The sequence below is a fragment of the Phodopus roborovskii genome, unplaced genomic scaffold (genome assembly GCF_943737965.1).
Source record: "Phodopus roborovskii unplaced genomic scaffold, PHOROB, whole genome shotgun sequence".
Taxonomy (NCBI): Eukaryota; Metazoa; Chordata; class Mammalia; order Rodentia; family Cricetidae; genus Phodopus; species Phodopus roborovskii.
The window spans coordinates 2655154-2677507 of NW_026125562.1; the positions used below are offsets into that span (position 1 = coordinate 2655154).

The window sequence follows — 22354 nt, forward strand, 5'->3', positions numbered from 1 at the left end:
ATTTCACATCTGGCTAGCTCTTAATTTTTTTCTCGTGATTGCCTACCTTAAAGTCTTTTCTCTCCCCTCAGTAATTCTGGAATACTTACCAATGATTAACTATTGTGGGCTTTGTACCTATTCTCTGCATTCTACTCAGATATTTGTTGTATGGAAAACTGAAACAACAGGAGCCTGGGGCTGGCAAGATGGTTCGGCAGGTAAAGGTGCTTGCCACCAATCCTACTGACCCGGGTTCAATTCCCAGAGAGAGAACCAACTCCTACAAGTTGTCCTCTGATGTCCACATGTGCACCATGGTGTTCAGGTGTGTTTGCATATAGTAAATAAATGGGAGAAATAGTATAAAATCTAAAAAATTTAAAAACAGATATTTGTTCTCTTCTAAGTGCTAAATTTATTGAAAAGAAAAAGCTTGAAAATATGATGAAGACAAAAATTTGGTAAAATTCTATAGGGATTTCCTGTCAAGGTAAATATTTGTCTTGGGGACAAACTATTATTTTGAAACTTGGAGTCATCCATAGTTCTTACCCCTTTGTCCTCAAATGGACCATCTCCTCAGTTCAGTATACTTAAATTGAAGTATTTTATTGGCTCCAGCTTCCCAGATATAATGGTGAACTTTATATGACAATTTGATTAATATATAAAGGAAACCCAGGTAGCCAGTAACATTTCTGAGTGTGTGAGTAATTTTGGAAGATATTAGCATTAGAATCAGTAGACTGTGCATGGGCATATGCCAATCCACTGAACAGAATAAAAAATAAAAATAATGGATTCTAATGTAATTTTATTTGACACAGTTTTGAAACTATAAGTTAAATGGCAATCAGAATATTGGCAATAGATTAATTTTACATCCACATGAAGTAGTCTATCACACAATCATTAAAAAATGTTGCATAACAATAATTAACAATACCTTTGGTCTCTGTATCATTTTTAGAACCTTGAAAATTATTGAGGACTCTTGTGTATTGTGGGAACCATGGCCTGTGGAGAGTGGGATTATTTCCCTTCAAGGGACCCTGCCTGTGGGACATGGCTAACTGACATCCTCTGGCCTCCAGCCATGGCACCTTCTGGTACACTGCAAGGCCATCCTATCCCTGGGCAGCTCCAGGCAGTGACTGGATTCTGTGGGAAACTCAAGCTGGGCCTCATCCTTTGGTCGATACCACTTGGCTAATTCCCTATCAGCCTGGCCTCAACTTCCTAGAAACTCCTGTATTGAATGAAGCTCTTATTCAAACCCCAGTCCACTGTAAATGAGGAGGGAAAGCTAAAGCCTAGTTAACTATAGATCCCTGAATGTGTGAACACAAAACAACCAGAGCTGCCATACTCCAGCCAAGGAGAAGGAGCCTTAGGAAATGAAGAGGAGAATCTTCCTAGTAGGCGTCTAGGGGTGAGGAGGTGGTATTCACTGCTTGTGTGAGGAGGAATGGCTTGAAGTGGGAATCAACAAGGAATACAAGTTGGCACATGGCCAAGGAACCCCCTGCCATATCACATACCACATGCTTATCCAGTTTTCCCCAGCCTGTTTTTGCCCAGCTGGTCCTACTTATGATGAAAGCAGAAACATTAAGGACTGATGTCCTACAGGACAACACAGAGGGTAAAGGCACTGGCCACCAAGGCCTGAGTTTCATCCTGGAGTTCACTTGGTAAGAAGAGAGAAGTGACCCTCCATGAGTTGTCCTCTGACCTCCACATACATGGAATGGTCCCCACACAAGCACATGTGCACACAGGTACAAATAAATAAACAAGTGTACAAAACAGTAACAAATGTAACTGATTTAAAGTTCGATTTTGTCTTTTTTCTTTTTAACTATTAAAAGACAGGTCACTGCCATGTCAGTGTGTTTCAGGGCTAGCCCTAAGTCCTTTGAGATCCCTCTGATCCAATGAGTGAAGTGAGACAGAACTGTGAATCCTAAATGCTGGTCCTGTTGAAGGGCATAAAGATTAAATAAGTAATACCACTCTCAAACTTTAAAAGCAGAGAGACGTGTGAGGCAAAGAAGTCACAAACAGTGGTACACAGTCAGCTCATCTCTGCTAGGTGGTCTAGGAGGCGACAATTATTCAAAATAAAAATAACTTATCCTTAATTATAAAAATAATGGGCATTTATTTTTCTCAAACTGAAATAGTACAAATATTGTAAAGAAGAAAGTAGATTAGTCTTTTATCATTGAGAAATAACTATTATTAACCTTTTGCAGACAAATGCATTAATGCCGGAAATAATTTGATCATGCCAGACATGAACACCAGTAGTGACACTACATGCCTGAATAAAATATAATGTATATAAATGTACAAAATATATACATTTATTAGTGATGAAGCCCTGTTCTTTGTGTTTATACACTCATAGTTTTATATAATTTATTTTATGTGTAATAAATTTTTCTCATGATTCTGAGTTGTTATTTTGGGGTCAGGGGTTTTGAAGTTTTGTTATTGCAGTTTGTTTCAGTTCACTCAGGTTTGACTTAAAGGAGAGGAGGACAGAGCTGACCTGTAACTTGTGGCAATTCTCCTGCCTCGGCTCCCAGAGTTCTGGGATTATAGGCATGCACCATCATGCCTGGCTACTCCCTCTCTTTTTTAAAATCTCACCAGATGTTTTATCTGCTTTATTCATATTTTCAAAAAACAAAAACGTATTGGGAAATTTGAAGCACATTTACAATGATACAAGAGTCAAAGAAATCATGCTAGTGATTAGAAAACACCTGAAAGAGAACAATAAAAACAAATACACACCAGACGGTGGTGACACACGCCTTTAATCCCACCACTCTGTGAGTTTGAGGCCAGCCTGGTCTACAGAGTTCCAGATCAGCATGGGTTATTACACAGAGACCCTGTTTCAAAAACAAAACAAACAACCCCCAAAACACCTGTGAGATGCAGCTACCAGCAGCAAAGAGATGCTATCACTCAAAATTGGGCAGTCCGGCCTTTGATTCAAGAAATAGAAGGAAATGAGTCAACCCAGAGCAAATAGAACACACTTCATCAAAAGGTACCCAAAGGTGGTTCTTTCAGAACATCTATTAAATAGGCACGCCTACAGCCAAAGTGAAGAAGGGGAAAGAACAGAGATCAAAAATTAAATACATAATAACTTTGGGCAAAACAGGTAGTTTCCAAAAAGAAAAAGTTGTAACTTACTAAGATAAGATAACATAGTAAAGTGAAGAGGCCTCTATTAAGGACATCAACACTGAAGGAGAAGTTTTAAATATAGGTACAGAACAGTTGGTGGGCCCCGCGGTAACTCAAGCACGTTCCTCTTGGGATAGGAAAGCCAGTGTCCTCTTGCACGGCTGCGGGCTGGACAAATTCCAGACCCAGTGTTCACACTGCCAGGGGACCTGGACGTCAGGGGCGCAATTTACTGACTCAGAAGAAGCACAATTGCTTTACAAGTCAACCCTTCAGATCAACGTGTGTACATAGGGCACTAACTTAGAATGTCATAAAAAACGGAATGTGGCCTTTCTACCTCAACCAGCAGCTGGGAGCACTGTTGGGTTTAACCCGTTTTTGAAACAATAAACTCTGGTAGTTGTAACAAAGCTGCTTCAAAGAGACACAAAGTGTCTCTTCCACCTAACTTGAGCCCTACAAACCTTTGAACAACCTCGTAGTGTTGGCGAAAGATAGGGCAGGTGAAGAACCAAAAACCAGAGATGCTCTGCATTGGCAGTTTTAAGTGTGCAACACTAATTTATCTGGAAAAATATCCGCCGCCTTGGGGATCCAACTCTCTGGAGCTCATAGTTCCGCCTTCTTGACTGGCCTCAGGCCACCTCCCTCCCTGTACCTGGTTGTGTCCTCGGGGAGCCTGCAGCTGCCCCAGCACCCCTCGGCGACCCACCTCCTCCGCGTCCTGGCCCAGTGGGATGCCCAGGTTCTGCAGCCCCTGCTGCAGCTCTCGGATGTCCACCACGCCGTCTCCATTGCGGTCCAGCGCCCGGAAGAGCGTCTCGTAGCGCGTGGGCGGCTCCGCGTCCTGGCAGGCGGCGGTCGGCAGCACGAAAGCCCGCAGCCAGCGCAGCAGCATGGTCCCGAAAAAGTCACCGCAGGCTGGCCCTGGCCAGGAGTGATCCGGGTGGTGAGGCCTGACTGGGTGGGGCGGCAGCCGCAGAGCCTTTGGAACGTCGTCGGGGGGCGAGGCTTCTGGCTCACAGGAACCCAGCTCGGCTCAGGGTGTGGCCGCCCAGCTGCTGCTCGGGGCGGAGCTGGCCCAGGCCGGGTTGGCTGCTGGGACAGGCTGGGCCAGATTCTGGCCCGGAACGTGCAGGCAGGCAGGATGGGGCACTCAGGACACAGGAAGGGGTTCTGCTCTGTCCAGAGGCCCTCGAAGCTGCAACTTGGTGTGTTGAAGGACAGGTTGCTCGGCCTTAAAAGCCCATTGGACTGGGAGAGTTTGAGAACCAGATGATGGCAGTAGGTGGGTAACTGGGATGGCAAGTCAAATGTGGAAAGACCTAAAGGAGCAAGGAGGGACCAGCAAAAGTTCTTTTTCAGAGAAGAGCATTGGTCACCCAGAAGGCCGTGAAAAAAGGAGGGAAGATGACGCACAGATGGTACCTTTCCACAGCATGCAGAGAAACTTTAGCTACTTCCCCTCAAGAGACGTGTGGTTCTGATGTTTGGCATTTACAGCTCGGGAGAGACAGTTTCTAAAATAATGGGAGAAACTTAGGGTCTACAGAGAGAAGATCCAACACTCGATACTTCAGCTGTGTAATTCCAAAGATGGGACATAGCTTCCCTGCATAGCCTTTTGTCAGTAAAATGAGAATATGAGCAGCAGCCTCACCATCATGCGGGATGACCCTTCTTTGAAATACTCTCCCTCCAGTCACCCCACTTAGTAAAAACTGCGGTTAATTTCCTGTTGTCTTCGGGAATTTAAAACGGAAACTAAAATCATTTGCTTCTTCAAAAGCCGAGATCTAAGATTTTGAATTTACCTCCGTCCCTACCATCCTATCTGTTTAAAACAGTGTATGAATATTAACTGTGGGTGAAGATAAGGACTGCCTGCTGTTAATAAAAATGGTCCTGAAATCAGTTTCTGTATTGCTTCCACATTGTAGTCTTGGGAATTTGCCCCTTCCTAGGGGAAAAGCCCTCAGGCATCGCCTGTTCTTGTTACCTCTCCTTAATAATGCCCTAAGGCCCTCTATGGAGATATGTTCATCTTGAGAGAAGACTCTTGCCAACCCAAAATCAACCAAAAAGTCCTGAGTGGGTGAACTCCTAAACAACCAGTGCTGTGTTCACAAAAGGAAATGTCTCTCAGCAGGGAAAAGCTGTTGCTGCCAGGAAGCTGGCATGCTAGGACATTCTGGAAAGAATATATATATATATATATATATATATATATATATATAAATAAATAAAATCAGGAGCTGCTAGAGTTGCAAGTCATTTTTTATTAGGGGTAGGGCTGATTCTAAGAGCAAAGGGCAGCATAGGAATGGGAATGATGGGACTTCCCTAGATCTTGATTATGTAGGTGATTGCATAAGGTGTGCTTATCAGAAACCTATGTAGGTTAATTTTGTTCTGTGTGAAGAGTCTCAATGAAGCAGACTTGAAAACCAGTCTTAAACATGAACAAAATAGAATAAAGATTTCTTAAACAAGCACCATGAATATCAAATGTGAGTTTGTGAAGTGTTCAGATTTTAAACTTTGCTATCAGTAATGCTGGGAGCCTACCAGAGGCCTCATAGACTGCCCAGTCCTCCTAACTAGCACCCATGTTCAGGGAGTCTGGGTCAGTCCTATGCTCATTTGCCAGTTGTCAGACTGGAGTTCATGAGCTCCTCCTTGTGCAGGTCAGCAGTTTCTATGATCATGCTGAATATGTCACCCTCACTTTTGCTTCTCTTGGGAAACTGGATAGAGAAATGTTTATACTGAAATTAGAGCATGTTAGATTTAAAGTCTTCAAACAGATACTGTAACTGCTTGTTGGATGGTCATGAGGCCATGTTGTATAACAGCTGATAAGATTTTTTTTTCCACAATTCAATTTTTTTCCATCAGAACTCTTGGTACTCTCTGCAGAATCAAACATTGGATGTTTGTAAGTAAAATCTTGATGTTCACAGAAGAGTGAACTAGAAATTAACAACCCAGAAGTTACTTTAAAGATTTAGATTACCAAACTTAACTTGTAAAATGTTTACATAAATCATGTTTCAAATGAGCTTTGTGAAGAACTTGTTTAAAGCAACAATCTGGATAATAAAAGCTAACTGTGTAAAGCAAAAAAAAAAAAAAAAAGTAATGCTGGGAGCCATCAGCCTACAGAGTCAGGGTTCTGAACTGCTCAGAAGCAAACTTCAGGCTTCCAGCATAGGTATTATAGTGGCATCTCGTTCCACCAATAGACTTGAGGTAATGATTTTAGGGTATGGCTTCAGTGTACCGATGTGCCTTCTTATAAGGAAGAGGAAGTACTCCCTCTGCCTCTCTCTTGAGTTGTGGTCTGAGTAACCTGCATCGCAGACTCTGTGCCTTCAGGTACAGAAGACCATGGTGTTTATTTACCATCACTGTGTGAGTACTCCCCAAATAAATATGTTGCTCTTTATTCAGGTGTTTGTGGACTTGCTTTAATTGCCTTCAAGGAATCACACTGAAACAAAAACAGTGAGTGGTTTGGGAGGAAGAAAATAAACTGGTGCCACAAGGCAAGTGGGACATTGGAAGGATTCAGAAATCTTACCGGCTTTTTGTTGTTGTTGTTGTTGTTGAATCTAATAAAAACTTAGGGTTACCTTCTAATCATCTGGTGATAAGTTTTACTGTTTTACTAATATAAGTTCAATGGATTGAGAAACTACACAATTGCTTAGTTTAGATATGGATGCTGATGGGTGGTATCCTTTTGTATGTGTTTCTCTTATTGGTTGATGAGTAAAACACTGATTGGCCAATAGCCAGGCAGAAAGGATAGGCAGGGCTACTAGACTAAGAGAAGGCTGGCGAGAGGGAGACAGAGAGAGGCCTCAAGGGAGACGCCATGCAGAGACTGGGAAGATAGGATGTACCAGGTAAGACCATATAGAAATACATAGATTAGTAGTTATGGGTTAATAATTAAGAGAGAGCTATCTGGTAAGAATCCCTAGCTATTGCCCAACAGTTTATAAATTAATATAAGTCTTCATGTGTTTATTTGGGGCTAATTGGCTGCAGGACCAGGCTGGAAAGAAACTCAAGCAACAGGATGCCCTCAGAAGGCCCATGTTAAATCATTGGTCCTAAGGATAACACAGTGGAGAGGGGTCCAGTAAGGTCTTCAGGCTAGTGGGGGGAGAACTGTACCATGAGAGCTGTAGAACCCCAGTCTCTGGTTCTTCCTTCCCAGCCATGAGGTGAGAAGTTTTATTCCTCTTGTACTCTCTGCTGTTGTCACCTAGGGCGCTCTCTCTCTCTCTCTCTCTCTCTCTCTCTCTCTCTCTCTCTCTCTCTCTCTCTCTCTCTCCCTCTCCTCCCATCCCCTCATGCCCCCAATCACACAGTAGTAGCCTATAAGCAGTAGAGTCATGTGACCATGGACTAGCATGTTTGAAACACTAATCCCAGGAGAACCTCTCCCCACTTATAAACTGAGTATCTCCACCATTTGCTACGATGGTAAAGCATGGTTAATGGTTAACACACAGATAGCAGTCATAGCAAGTTTCTACATAGGAGAAGAAAATGTTCACTGAGTTCAGACATCTCCATGAGAGGGTTCCCCTTTCCTGTCTGTGTCTGTTGGTAAAGCCCCCAAGGCCAAGAGCTCCCACAAAGGCCACACAGAAAACTCCTGGGCTCACATTTATTTGATTCATTTCTGTGGTCAGGAAAAAAAATGTCTAGCTTTCAGTCTAACAGCACTTCTGCTTTAAAAGGCTTCTGGCCTTCTCATGCCCTTCACTTTCTTGACCCCGTCAGTTTTGGTCCTTGAAGACTTCAGCACCTATCTTGGATTCCTTGGAGTGGTAGCTGATCTGCTTTAAAAAGCACTGGACTGCCTCACAGTTCAGGCAGGTAAACGTGTTTGCTCTTTTCATTATCAGCTACTAATTGCCCTGTTAAAGACAAATCATCAGACACTCCACGAAGACCAGTTCTGCCACAGTTGTAGCAGTGTTGCTGTACAGTTTATCATGCAGTGAAATACGAACCTTGGTGTCCTTGCACTGTAGTGAGAAAGTGATCATTTTAGGTTTAGGCTCATTCATGTTACATTGGAAATTCTATCATATTCTAAGTCATTTAGGAGCCAGAAATCCAGGTTAAAAGGTGAATAAATTCTGTCTCTTGTCCAGGCTATCTACCAACCCATCCCATTTCCCCAAATGAATGAAAATAATTCTCTACTGTAAAAACATGGCACTAACTTGCTAAAATCACCACCGCTAGTAACTCAAGTGAATACTTCGCATTTTAAAATAATTCTAATTGTTTTAAATAATAGAACTATAATTGGCTTTACAATCATACCTCAGCATTTTGAAAATTATTTTAAAAGATCCTGTTAAGACTTCAGTGTTTCAACATTATCTGAATTATGTCCTGAAAACTATACATGTAGTGTAAGTAATGTGAGTCTTTTTAATAACAGTAATCATTGATCACTTTGGTACGCTTCTACTTTATATATAAAACACCAATGGTCCCTCTTCCTGCTTGCTTCCTCTGTCCTTTCGTTACTCCCTTCTTCTCTCCATCTTTAACCAGTTATGCTTCCTTCTTTTCTTCCCTCCACCCTTCTCCCTCCCTTCCTTTTTCTTTCCTATCTTCCTTACAAGGTAAGAGCACCAGGCAGGTCTGAGTGACACAAGCTGTATGGCAGGGATCAAGGATGGGGAAGTAGGTGTCTGCTTGGATGAGCCTGAATGCAAAACAGACAGACTAAAACAGAACATTCTACAGTCTGTAACCTCTACATTTATGAAGATAATGGAAGTCAAGGAAAGACTTGGTTGTTGTTCTTTATTGAAGAAGACCAGAAAGAAGAGAAGTTCTGCATGTGGCTTGAAAGGATATTGTTTGGAGAGCAGGTAAAATTTGGATGGAATTTGTGAATGAGAATACATGGACTGCTTCTTTCCTATGTTGCATGGCCTTGCAAATTTTGCAAAATGGCTTTTGAAGCAAACAAAGCCCCAATATTCTTTGAAAGAAAGAAAGGAAGAAAGAAAGGAAGGAAGGAAGGAAGGAAGGAAGGAAGGAAGGAAGGAAGAGAAATTCCTTTCCTTCTAAGACTGATTTACTTGTATCATATTTTCCTTTTCAGAAGCAACCTAAGTAAAACCAGCTCCTTATGACCAGGATGAAAACAACCCATAGTTTATATAATACTTCCATGAGGTTGGCAGTGTGGAAGAGTAAAAGCCATCCAGATGATGAGAGATGAAACACTGGTCACTTAAGTTCACTTTGATGACCATGAGGTTACAGCACAGAATTTATCTCCCTGACTTCTCTCCCATACAGTCTCCTATGATGTAGTTAGGAAGCTAGCAAGAAGAAATGAGCAAAGGCAGAGGTTTTCCTATACACCCAGAGTCATGAGGAAAAAAGAAAATGACATGCTGAGGGTGTGTCATGTGATCCATCCTTTGCCCAGTATCACATAGTGAATTAAGTCAGCATTGGTTTCACTAAGCCTCTGTATAATTTAACCTTCACGAATCTTCTATCAGCCATGAAGGATAAACTAAACTTTCCAAATACATGTCTTCATTTTTATGTTGGAAATATTCCACACAAGCCTAAAGGCAAGGCTTGATGTACATAATGAACACGTAATGGCTGATATTTTCTTATCTACTTGTGGAATATATTCTGATAAAGCTCGCACAGGTTTCAGACTTGCCCAGTATAAAACACTCTCTTTAAGACTCCCTGTTCTGCATGGGTCTCAGCTAGAAGGCCTGAGCAGTCTAAGGGACCTCAGACAGTGGAACCAGGATGTATCCCTGGTGCACAAAAGGACTTTGTGGGCACATCCCCCATGGAGGGATACTCCCTTAGCCTAGAGACAGGAGAGAAGTCCTAGGCCCTACTTCAAATGACTTGACAGATTTAGATGACCCCTCCTGGAGAGCATCACCCTACATGTGGAGTGGGGGGGGGATGGGAAGGGAGGGTGATGGGGGGCATGTGAGGGTAGGAGACAGGGAAAGAGGGAAGGAGGGAGGGAGAGGGAACTGGGATCAATATGTAAAATAAAAATAAAAAAATAAATTAATATTAAAAAAGACTCCCTGTTCTGTGACAAAGCTTGACCGCTTTTCTCCTTGCAGACACAGAAGCAACAGTCAGTGTAAGAGGATGATGCTGAGGATGCAGTGCACTGTGGCCACCACCTTCATCCTTACTCAGAGACCCACTCAGTTTTGTTTACTATAACTGTCAAACTTGCCTCCCTGCTTTCCAGAAAGGGAAAAGATTGAAAGCAAATAAAGTTCAAAAGGTCACTGGGAGTAGTCAGGAATGCTTGACCCAGGAACAATGACAGAGGTGACCACAGGCTGGAGAAAAATTAAACTCTCAGCTAGAGTTCTATTATAGCATAAGACAGTGATACATGTTAAGCTATTGAAAGCAAAGCTCCCAGGAAGTTTTGTTGCTTTAGAAGGCAGATTAATAACACATTAAGTTAAGGATTGGGGTGAGGATTTCTGGGAAGGTGTCTCAGTCAGTAAAATGTTTGCCTTCTAAGCGGGAGACCTGAGTTCAACCCCCTATCATCCACACTGATAGACAGACAGACAGACAGACAGACAGACAGACAGACAGACAGGCAGACAGGCAGACATACAGGCAGATAGATAGATCAGTAGATGGCGGTGCACACCTATAATCCCAGTGCTGTATAGGCAAAGACAGGGTATCTGTAGGGTTTGCTACCCAGCCAATCTTGCCTGAATATGCAAGCTCCAGGTTTATGAGAGACTCTGTCTCAAAAAAATAAGGTGGAGAGTCTTGGAGATGGTTCAGCAAGTAGAGATACCTATTCTATCTTTAATCCTGATGATCTGAGTTCAGTCCTTGGGACCCACCAGGTGAGAAGAAAGAACTAACCCCCAGTAAGTGATCTCTGGCCTCCATACACAAGCCTTGGCACTTACACACACTATCTCGTAAAGATTTATATATAACTGGGAGTGATTAAGGAAGATACCTAATATTGACCTCTGGCCTACACACCTACACATGTGAACACACACACACATACACACAAGAACACACAAAGGTGAGAGGAAAACTACAATAACATTAATTATGTTATATAAACTACTTCCCTTAGAATCATCTTAGAATTAGGTACTATTGTAAAAATACTCAACATTCTAAGAAGAAAGGGCTATAATTAGGGTTGAAAAAAGCCTGGTAACAATAAGTGGTATAAAACTCTTGCCCTCTACTGAATATAAAACAAGTGTAAGCAGATGTCCCTTCCCATGAATGTTGTTCTTCAACTAGTGAATATTCATTGAATGCCTGCTGTCTGCCACCCAAAGACTTCCAAGTAGGAGAGACAACAATGAAGAAACTAGCTGGAGTTCCTGTGTTAGTGGAGCTGATCCAGGGAGACAGAAAACAGTGTGCTCCTTCCCAAAGGCTACTATATGAAATTTAGGTCAGGGGCTGGCGATATGGCTTAGCAGTTAATAGCACAGTTCACTCTTCCAGAGGGCCTAGGTTTGGTTGATACCCAGCACTCACATGGCAGCTCACAGCCATTTGTAACTCCAGTTGCCACCTCTCCCTCCCACGCCACTGGCATCCACCATCCCACCTGCCTCCATGAGTCTAATCACTCTTGGTGACTTACATAAGTGAACATACAGTGTTTATACATTGTAATGAGCTTATTGCACTTAGTATGGTATCCTCCAGGTTCCTCCATATTGTAATATGTATCAGGATTTTCTTTTAAAGGACAAATAGCATTCCATTATATGCTCGCACCACAGTTTATTCACCTGCAGACGGACTTTCGGGATCTTGCACATTTTGGTTATTGCAAGCAATGCTGATATGAGCACAGATGAGCAAGGAGCTCCTTGCGCCCTGCTTTGAATTGTTTTGAAATATCACGAGCTGCTGGACACAGGCTTGTTCTTACTTTGGGTGATGAGATCCCCTGGGGAGATGTTCTTCATGGCAGAGGCACTGTGCCCGTTAGCAGTGCACAGGCCCCAGTTCTCTACATCCTCAGCAGAACTTGCTGCTTTCAATAATAGGCACCACGGTGGTGTAAAATGAGATTTTACCTAGGTTTTAATTTGCTTTCCCTGTGGTCAGGAATGTCAAGCAGCTTTTCTTTGCTTATTTGCATCATTTGTATATTTTCTTTGGGGAAATGTCTATCCAAGTCCTTTGCTCACTTTTTAACCGAGTTTATTGTTGAATGTGATCAAAGTATATAACATAATGTATGAAAATGACACCGTTAATCTATTCATTTTGTAGAACTGATACTTGCTAATGAAGTAAAAGTTTAATACAGAACTAAGCAACTGTTTTATTATTATTATTATTATTTCTTATTTTACATATCGATCCCAGTTCCCTCTCTCTCTCCCTCCCTCCTTCCCTCCCATCCCATCCACCCCCTACACACACACATTCCACATGTAGGGTGATGCCTTCCTGGAGGGGTTATCTAAATCTGTCAAGTCATTTGGAGTAGGGACTAGGCCCTGCCTCTTGCCTCTAGGCTAAGGGAGTATCCCTCCATGGAGAATGTGCTCCCAAAGTCCTTTCATGCACCAGGGATACATCCTGGTTTCACTGTCAGAGGTCCCTAAGTCTGCCCAGGCCTTCTAACTGAGACTCATGTTCAGGGGGTCTGAGTCAGTCCAGCTATCAGTCTGGGGGTCCATTAGCTCACCCTTGCAGAACTAAGCAACTGTTAACAGAGTTCTGATGATAGACATCTTATTTAAAAGTGAAATATAAGGTCATAGTAGCATTATTGCTCCATCAATTTTATGACCCCTGAAGCTCTCAGTCACACCACAAATAAAAGGCAATGACTCAGAAAAGGAATTTTGGAGATAATCTGCTCTGAGTCATACACACACATCCCTGTCCCCCTCCTGGGAGGAGACAGCTGCTCCACTCCCAGCAACATTGAAGTGAGTAGGTTTTAAAGGCACAAAGGGGTAGAATTAAGAATGTTAGCCAACATTTCTCACAATGGAGTAAAAAAGAAGCTGCTTCCCTAGGCAAATCATTCTCAAGGCTTGTATCCAGGAACTCTCCCAGCCTAAGCAAGGGATGCAGTGCTTGTCTACAGAGATGTTTAGGAAGATAAAACCATCTTGGAGTGGAGGGAGGTGAGAATGATGGGTTGTGCAGAAACTGAAGGGGACACAGGGCTAGCAAGGACAGTGACAAGCCATGTTACCTAATCCATAACAGTCTGGAAGGAATCATGAAGTGGATTGTCCATTTTGCTGACGAGATTAACTGTAATGTCAAATTTAAATGCATTGATTTTTCCTTTACTGTGTAAAACATGTTCAACCTTAACTTAAAAAAAAGAATGCTAGCAAAAAAAAAAAAAAAAAAAAAAACTCTTGTGTAGCTTACCAAATGTTTTCTAATGCAGCTGCATATTCTACTAGCACCCAATCTAAACCTAGTTTTAGAATTAAGCAGAAGCCAACAGGAAATGTAAAATAAGAATTCTGGGGGTAATAAAGGATTTGAAATTATTAAAGAACTCTTCCAAAATTATAGTTTTGTTTGTATATTGTATATAGTTTAATTTGTATATTTTATAATAAATAAAGAAAAAGTAATTTTACAAGTAGTTGATATTTCTTTCCTTTTAGGAAAAAGGAAGATCATCTTACAGCCCAGGGTTGTTTTACACCTTAGTGATTATGGCAGTTCGGCAGACTGATATTGCACCTCTAGGTTAATCCAAAAAGCAGTTTCAGTAATTCATGAGCCACAGAGCCAATGCCCACTGCTGGAAGCAGCTTCATGATATTAGGGGTGAGACCCCTGAAAAATCCCTTCTTTCCTTCTTTAATGTATATTTCTTTAATGAGCTGCAACATAGGTATGGTTTCCTTTTCCAGGATAGCTATAAATTTAAAAAAAACAGAATAATTCAATATTTAAGACTTCATATTAATTTAACCCAAAAATAATGATAATTTGTAGATGTTGAAATCATTTCAGAGGATACTCACATATAGAATGATACTATATTACTCAAATAGGGAAGTAACTGTACATGTGGTTATTTAATTAAAATTAAATTAAATTTCTGCCTTCAGTCATATTAGAACATTTCAAACATCATCCGTGGCCACTATACTGGAGGGGGACAGATATAGATGATTTCAATACTGAGGAGAGTTCCCTTGAGCAACTTGCAAATTTTCATGAGAGACTTCACAGAGGCATTTGGAAGAGGAACTGAAAGGTAGTTTAATAGAAGAAGGCATGAGTGATACTGGACAGAGAAATTCTCCATTTCAATTGCAATGAAATTGAATTCAAAGCCTAACTGAGAAAGGTCAGGAGAAAGAAAAAGAAAAAGCATGTTACTCACTGTGCTACCCCTTAACTCACTCAAGAATATAATAGCATTGTGTTGCTTTTTTCATCTTTGAAAGGTGATTTTTTTTTTTGTTTCATTTGTTAAAAATCTAAACCCTGAACACTTCACCAAGAGCAAACACACAGGACTAATTGTCCCCTCCCTGAGCCGCCTGAAGTACAGTCACAGTGCAGTTTACAACAGCGACAGCAACACCAAGAAGAGCAACTCTCCTCTGTGGATTAGCTGTGGGTTTGATTTAAAGAAAGAAACCCTTTCCATTATTCTACATGACACTTCCTGATTAAAATCTTCTTAAAGAGATCATCGTAACTGGAGCAAATGTGGAAGCTCCACACAGAACTTTGGAGGGGGAAAAAACATTTGAAATTTACAAAAGGTTCCCAGAGAGGTGGCTCAATGGTTAAGAGCACTTGCTGCTCCTTCCAGTGGACCCAGGTTCAGTTCCCAGGACTCACAGAGAGGCACATGACCATCTGTAAAGCCAGCTCCTAGAGATCTATTGGCCTCTTCTGGCTGCTTCAGGCACTGCATTTGTGTAGTACATGTAGACACATGCAAGTAATAACACTCAAACACATAAAATAAAATAAATAAATCTTTTAAAACATAATAATAATAAATTCAGATCTAGTGTTTTAAAATCAGTTAGTTTTTTCCTTTATCAATTCTATGGGTTTTCTCCTTTTAAAATCATAATTCATAACTATTTAAAACATATTTCTTACCTTAGTGATGACTTAACTAAATTAAAATAATAAAAAACTCACCTGCCTGCATTCGAGTTCTAACAAGGTTCAGGGGGAAACTGGCTAATTGGCCACAAGTGTGTGACAGTGTGCTGAAGCCCAGCACGATTGCTATCCCAGGGTTCACGGAGTTGACTGAGTAGTGTTCCAGCCAGTAATTCTTCAGGAGCTGGTGGGGAAGAAAGACTTTGTTGCAAGTCCAAGTAGAATAAAGTTTAGCACCTGAACTTCACACTCACTGTCTATCTACACTTCTTATGTGTTTTCCCCTGGCTTTGCTTTTGTTTTCTTTTGATTGTTTTGGTTTTTAAAACCAGAAAAAAAATTCTGGATATTCAATGCAATATCCAGGAATTAATGCAAACCCACTTTATGTCCTAAGACAGATGCATGATCATGATCATGAAATGCCTGTGACCCTGTCTGATAACACTGCACTGTCAGGGTTTCACTTGTAGGCTGGCTCTCATCTTTAGTCCAGGTTTATTCCTTTCGTTAATTCTGATCTTCATAACCATGACAAAACAGTTGTTTTCTCAACCCCACCTGTGCACCCAGAATCTTCTGGGTGGCTAGGAAATCTGAATCCCTGGATTTGCAGAATATTTGTTTAACTATGCAAAAATGTGCTGCATTGGTCTAACCAAGTAAAGATATGTTACATTTGTTTATGTTGTGAAATATTTATTTAACTATGTAAAGATGTGTTGCATTTGTTTAATTATGTAAGGAAGTGTTGCCTGTCTAAAGCACTTGATTGGTCTAATAAAAAGCTGAATGGCCAACAGCCAGGAAGGAGGTATAGATGGGACTTCTGGGCAGGGAGAATAAGTAGGAGGAGAAATTAATATTGGGAAAGAAGAAGAGGTTCCAGGGAGACACTGGGGCCAGACCGACAGACAAGGAGGAAGCAGGAAAGTAGAACATACAGAATGAAAGAAAGATAAAAAGCCCCAAGGCAAAACATGAACTAATAGAAACAGGTTAAATTAAGTTAAAAGAGCTAGTGGGACAAGTCCAAGCCAAGGCCAAGTATTCCTAATTAATAACCAGTCTCCATGTCTTTATTTGGGAGCTGGTTGGTGGCCCAAAGTAAATTCCAACTACATCAGGCTTCCCTGGGATAATTAAATCAGAATACTCGGGATGTGGTCAAGGGGGTCTATCCTTTTAAAGATCTACAAGTAGGTGATTTTGATGCACATCCAGGGATAAAAACTACTATTGTCTCAGAAGTTATGTCTATAATCATCACTGCCAAGAAGTTACAAACAAAAATGACTAGCTTATCAGATGTCTGAGAGAAATGCAAATAAGAATACTCAGTTTGGTTCTTGATCAGAAGCTATTTCATGCAAAGCTGTATCTTTATCTCAAAATAAAATTCTTGTGTCGTATTGTCAAATACAATGCACAATGTCATACCTTGAGAATGAACTCACCTCAAAGATGGCGAGATCTAAGCCTGCATATGGAACGATGCCAATCAGGTTGGGAACATAGCCTTTGCAGAAGGCCTGAATGCCCTCTGTCTTCAGAAGCTTCCTGCCACAGTCAAGAATCCCAGAATACTCCCCTGTTTTACCTAAAATCAGCCTGGTCTTTATCACCTAGGTATGAAGCAAAGTAATAAGGCACACTGATTAGATTCACTTGTGTAGCGATCTAGTGAGGTCTGTTACACCTGCTTACAAATCTTATAGAAATCATAGGATCCCTGGTGGTTTATGCCTATAATCTCGAGCTGAATTGTGACTTCCAGGGCAACTTTGGCTATAGAGTGAGATACTGTCTCAAATAATCAAACACAAACAACAATAAAAAATTCTCAAAGTCTAAAACTAAGTGTCTACATATTAAAACTTTCTTTCCTTTGTTCAACCTGCTGTCTCCACGGAAAGTGCCTTTCTTCATAATCCCTCATGATCAAAGCCTATGCCATGATCACCCATTCTATCCATGTCTTTCATGAAATTCTGGACTATAAATAAATAAATTCCACCCCTTGAGTTTCCATAGCACTATATAGTCTATGTCTACAACTATTGTCTACAACTTTTTTTTCAATTTGGGATCATTGATACTGATGTATATGCTTTATTTTCCCTTACAGATTATGGAAACCATGATCAAAATCCCCATCTGAGTTTCCCTTGGATCATACATGGCACCTAGCAAAGTATCTTAAGCTTAGCATACATACAATCCATATTTGCCTACCAAGTGATTAAAGAAATAAATATATTTTCTTCATCTATCTACAACATCACTTGTCTTAAACAATAACAGAGGGTATTGAGATTGACACTTTATACAAGATTCAAATCTTGCAAAGTTATTGTAACAATAATCTGGAAACCACTTCTGATTGTTAGTTGCATTAAAAGCATGATTTTAATTAAAATGTTATAATAATACATACCTCCATGGGATAGATACAGGTTTGGGAAGTTGCACCAGCCATGGAACCAGCTATAAATCGTTGAAGAACTCCTAAATTAGCATCATCAAAACTAAGAAATTTCTTATACTGTATAAATAAAAATATGTATAGTATTACTGAAATACGTGCCTTTCAAGTTTTATAACAGTAACTAAAAGTGTAAAATTATATTAAAATATATATCAGGTGCTGAATACTAGCACAACCTAGTACAATGCTAAATTTTAGTTTCTATGTAATAGATAAGTTAAACCTCTCTATTCAGTTTTTTCTTTTATTTTTCTAAGGAATAATTCAATAGCTATGTTAAATTACTTAAGTCTACACATGGATGTGTTATATGGATCTTGCAAATAGCAAAATCAGGAGTTGTGTTTTTATCTCTTTCCAGTACCCTGCTATACACATAATGACAGTGTGTGTGTTCGGTGACTAGATAACTAGAAACAACAGAGCAGCCTCTTGAGTTACAAGAAGTATAGTAAGAAAGACTAGGGCAGTGAAGCTACTGAAGACTCTTGGGAATTAGCCCACAGGCCACCCTTGTTAATCAGACACAAGAATTAGGGTGGAATTGGATAGATGGTTCAGTGGTTTCTGTTCTTGGAGAAGACCTGGGTTCAGTTCCCAGCACCCATTTGGGGACTTACAACCATTCTTAACTTCCAGGGAATCTTGCACTCTCCTGACCTCTGCAGGCAGTAGGCATGCACACAGCACACACAGGCTGGCATACACATGTAAAAATATTAGGATGCATGTGATGGGAGATGCCATTATGTATATATGTTTCTCATACTGGTTAATAATAAAGCACTGTTGGCCAATAGGAAAGGAAGATAGGAGGGACTAGGAGACAAGGAGGAAATAGGAAGTAGTAAGGAGGAGTCAGGATGGAGAGCCTGGAGAGAACAGAACTGCCATTCCTCCGCTCTCGGTAAGACCACGTGGAAATACATAGAAATGGGTTAATAATTAAGACAGAGCTAGCCGATAAGAAACTAGCACCTGGCCAACAGCATAATATCAAATACAGAGTCTCTGTGTGTTAATTGGGGCTGGCGCGGCAGCAGGACAAGACCAGGCGGCGGGTGGAAAAACCCGTACTCCTTACATGCATGTTGTTTGTGCCCTGGGATTTTGCAGTTCAGACTTTAAAACTGACAGAATACTTTACTTGGCAGAGAAAATTTCAAAGAAGTGTAGCAGTCAGGCTGCAGCATGCAATGGCCACTTTTAGCCAAATATGCCATAAGAACTGGTATGGGGTAGGGGATGGTAAGCAGAATGGAAAGATTGAGAAAATCTACTGACTGCAGAAAAGGAAAAGTTGCTAAGGGATTAGTGTCATTATAAAAGGAGCCATGTAGCTGAATATAGTGGTACATGCCTATAGTCTCAGCTACCTGGAGGCTGAGAAAGCCTTCAAAGCATAGAAAGATTTCATCTCAAAGTTTTTAAATGTGAAGAGGATGGTACAAGCCTTTTAAAAACTAAATTTAGAAATGAAAAGGGAATATTACAGTGGGTATAACAGAAGTAAAAAATAATTATAAGATACTAGTACGAAGAATTATGTGCCAATAAACTATATAACCTTTTCCCCAAAAATAAAATCACTACTTGAAATAAGAAGAAACAGAAATCCCAAACAGAACAATAACAAAACAAGAGGCAATACCACCAATCAAAAATCTCTACACAAAAGAAAACCAATGGTGAAATAGCATTGATTTAAATAACTGATGACATTCTCTCTCCACTCTTAAAAAAAATAATGAAAAGAATACTCCTAAATTCACTTTAGGAGCCAGCATCACACTAATTCCAAGCCAAACACATAATAAAACAAGAGGCCAGTATCCTAAATGGATGTGAATGAAAAAACTCTCAGTAAAATCCTAGCAAACCAAACTTAAGAGCACCCTTAAAGGATCAGTTACTAGGATGAAGTGGTATTTATCAAAGATAAAGGTTTAGTATACTCACATATACCAATGTAGTATAACACTTAAATAAAAGGAAAATGCATATCATCTAAATAGACATAAAAAGCACTGAACACGGTTGCATTCATTCATGATTAACACTCCGGGAATTTTTTTTTTCAAATAGTATAAGAGAAGCCTTTCTCCATTCAATAAAGGCCAAGCAGAAAAAGCCCTCAGCTAACCCTGTGGCTTGAGTGGCCCCCACTCCACTCATGTTGGAATTTAATTGCCATTTGTTCTAGTCTAATTTCTATTGCTGTGATAAGAAGCAACCGAATGGAGAAAGTTTATTTCAGCTCACGGTTTCAGGGTACAGTCCATCATGGCAGGGAAGTCAAAACAGCGGGAGCTTGAAGCGACCAGTAACATCCACAATAAAGATCAGAAAGAGAGAAAAAAATGCATTCGTGCTTAGTACTTGGTTAGCTTTCTCTACTCTTAAATAGTGTCACCACGTTTTCAGGCTGAGTCTTCCCACACTGATGGCTAAGGTAATCAAAACAAACCCCTACAGAGTCTAGATAGTCTCTCATTGAGACACTCTTACCAGATGATCCTAAGTTGTGTCAAGTTGCCCTAAAACTAACCATCATGCCACTGTAATACATAAATATAAGGCAGGGCCTATAAGAAGTGATAACCTAATTATCAGGGAGTGGGTCAGAGATTACCAAAGCAAGCTGTCAAGAAGCTTCTTGCCTCTTTCTCTTTCACATTCTTTTACCTCCCATCTTCCACTTTAGGATTATGGATCTTAAGGCTCTCAAAGGATTAATAGCCTTGAACTTCACAGCCTCTGAAAGTGTTAGATAGAAAGAAATGTCTTTTCTTTATAAGTTATCCAGTGTCTACACTTGTTATAGGAGCATAAAATGGATATAGACAGACTGAGACAAACCTCATAATCAATGGGGGAAAGTAAAAGCTTCCCCTCCAAGATCCAAGACAAGACAAAAACACCCATTCTCATCATGTCTGCTCAACATAGTATTACAGTTTCTAATCAGAGAGACTACACAAATTTATGCAGCCTGGAAGTTTCCAGAGGGCTAGCATCCCCTTGACCTTGGACTTCAGGGCCAATTGCTTTTCTTTATAAGTTACCCAGTCTATTATTCTTGCCAAATTTGCTTTGGGTGTTTTTGTTGTAACAATCATAGGCATGAGGACTGAAGTAACGTGCTGACTCCTGTGACCTCTCTAGTACATTTACTGAACCTGGGAGAGAGAACTTGCGGATTTTGCTATAGCCTACGCTTTGTAATATCTTATTTAGACATTTCTCAACCATTTTCCAGCATGATTAGGACATGGCTGCACATTTGCTTAGTGTTCTATGTGTCTATGTCATGCATAGTTCTTTGCAAGGTTGTCATAAGGTCTTCCTGTCTTTCTCAGTAACAAGTAAGTTAAAGTGCATCTTTACTTGCCTGTGTTTTCACATTCACAGAATGACACTGTACAGTTCATTCACTAGCACTCAGTAATGAACAGGCACTTGTACACCCTATTCTAAAGAAGTTTTTCCTGAATAAATATTTTAAAACAGATCATTCATAAAGGAAAAGACAAAATCTGATTGACAGTGACTGATAGTTGTATCCTAATATACATCCTCCCCTTCATCCTTTATTTGGTTCAACTAAAGACTACAGCCCTAAATTCCTTTCCAGCTAGACCTACTTGTTTGTCTAAGTTTAAGCTAATGGCATGAAAGCATAAGTATTCTGCATTCTTTTGGAAAGTGTCCTAGATGAGAAGGATGTATCCATATTTGATCCCTTCCTTAGTTATTGCCTAGAAGTTAGATGTGATTGCTGGAGCTCTATCTCAGACTCATGACAAAAGGAACTACAACACAGAAGACAGTGAGCCAGAAGTGAGTGAATTTCTTTTTGCCTATAGGGCATCTTTGCACTCTCTGTAAACTGCCTTTCCTCAGATTTCTATGTGTAAGTGATGAATTTCCTTCTTAACTTGTGTGAGGATTTCTATGACATACCTCTAAACCTAACTCTAACTTATATTAAGTGGTAAAAGCAACTGGCAGACTAGGGCAGGAAGAGAAGATGCTAAAGTAGCTTTCATATTGGAAATGGAAATGCAAGATATAAATCCTAGAAAGAATTTCCATAAGAAGGAGAAAAAATATAAGAGAAAATGTGAACAACATTGAACAGGAAAAGCGCGTTTTGTTAAGGTATAATTAAAAGATTCTTTCTGTCAAAGCAGTATATTGTCAAGTGGCCAATGGTGGATGTCCAGAAATTATAGAAGGCTTAATGTTGGAATAAGGACTTCACACAGAGTTCAAACTGTAAAATACAGTCTCTAGAGAATTGCTGCAACTCACTTGACCTAGCCTCACTCAATACTCATCCTCCAATGAAGTTCTCTACTGCAAGACAAGAGAAAGGTGGTCCTCAGAGAAACCCTGGAGAAGGATGCAGGTTAACTAGGGGAAGGACAGGGCTTCTAGACAGGACTTTAGGTACAACAGAACAGGAATGTCAGTGTTTTTCACACCTTC

At 40.5% G+C, this 22354-nt stretch overlaps 2 protein-coding genes across 2 annotated transcripts in view; both read right to left on the reverse strand.

The window, feature by feature from the left end:
• Slc25a24 (solute carrier family 25 member 24) overlaps window positions 1-4249 on the reverse strand; it is a 41515-nt gene extending 37266 nt beyond the window's left edge. Inside the window, exon 1 of the mRNA XM_051177695.1 lies at window positions 3908-4249. Within this exon, the coding sequence (XP_051033652.1) occupies window positions 3908-4093 (186 nt within the window). The 5' untranslated portion in view covers window positions 4094-4249. The remainder of the gene's footprint in view (window positions 1-3907) is intronic.
• A 9570-nt stretch (window positions 4250-13819) lies between these two features.
• LOC127216837 (calcium-binding mitochondrial carrier protein SCaMC-1) overlaps window positions 13820-22354 on the reverse strand; it is a 46598-nt gene continuing 38063 nt past the window's right edge. The window contains exons 7-10 of the mRNA XM_051177696.1: window positions 17813-17920; window positions 16833-17000; window positions 15412-15559; window positions 13820-14158 (exon numbers count right to left, since the gene is read on the reverse strand). Of these exons, the coding sequence (XP_051033653.1) occupies window positions 13983-14158; window positions 15412-15559; window positions 16833-17000; window positions 17813-17920 (600 nt within the window). The 3' untranslated portion in view covers window positions 13820-13982. The remainder of the gene's footprint in view (window positions 14159-15411; window positions 15560-16832; window positions 17001-17812; window positions 17921-22354) is intronic.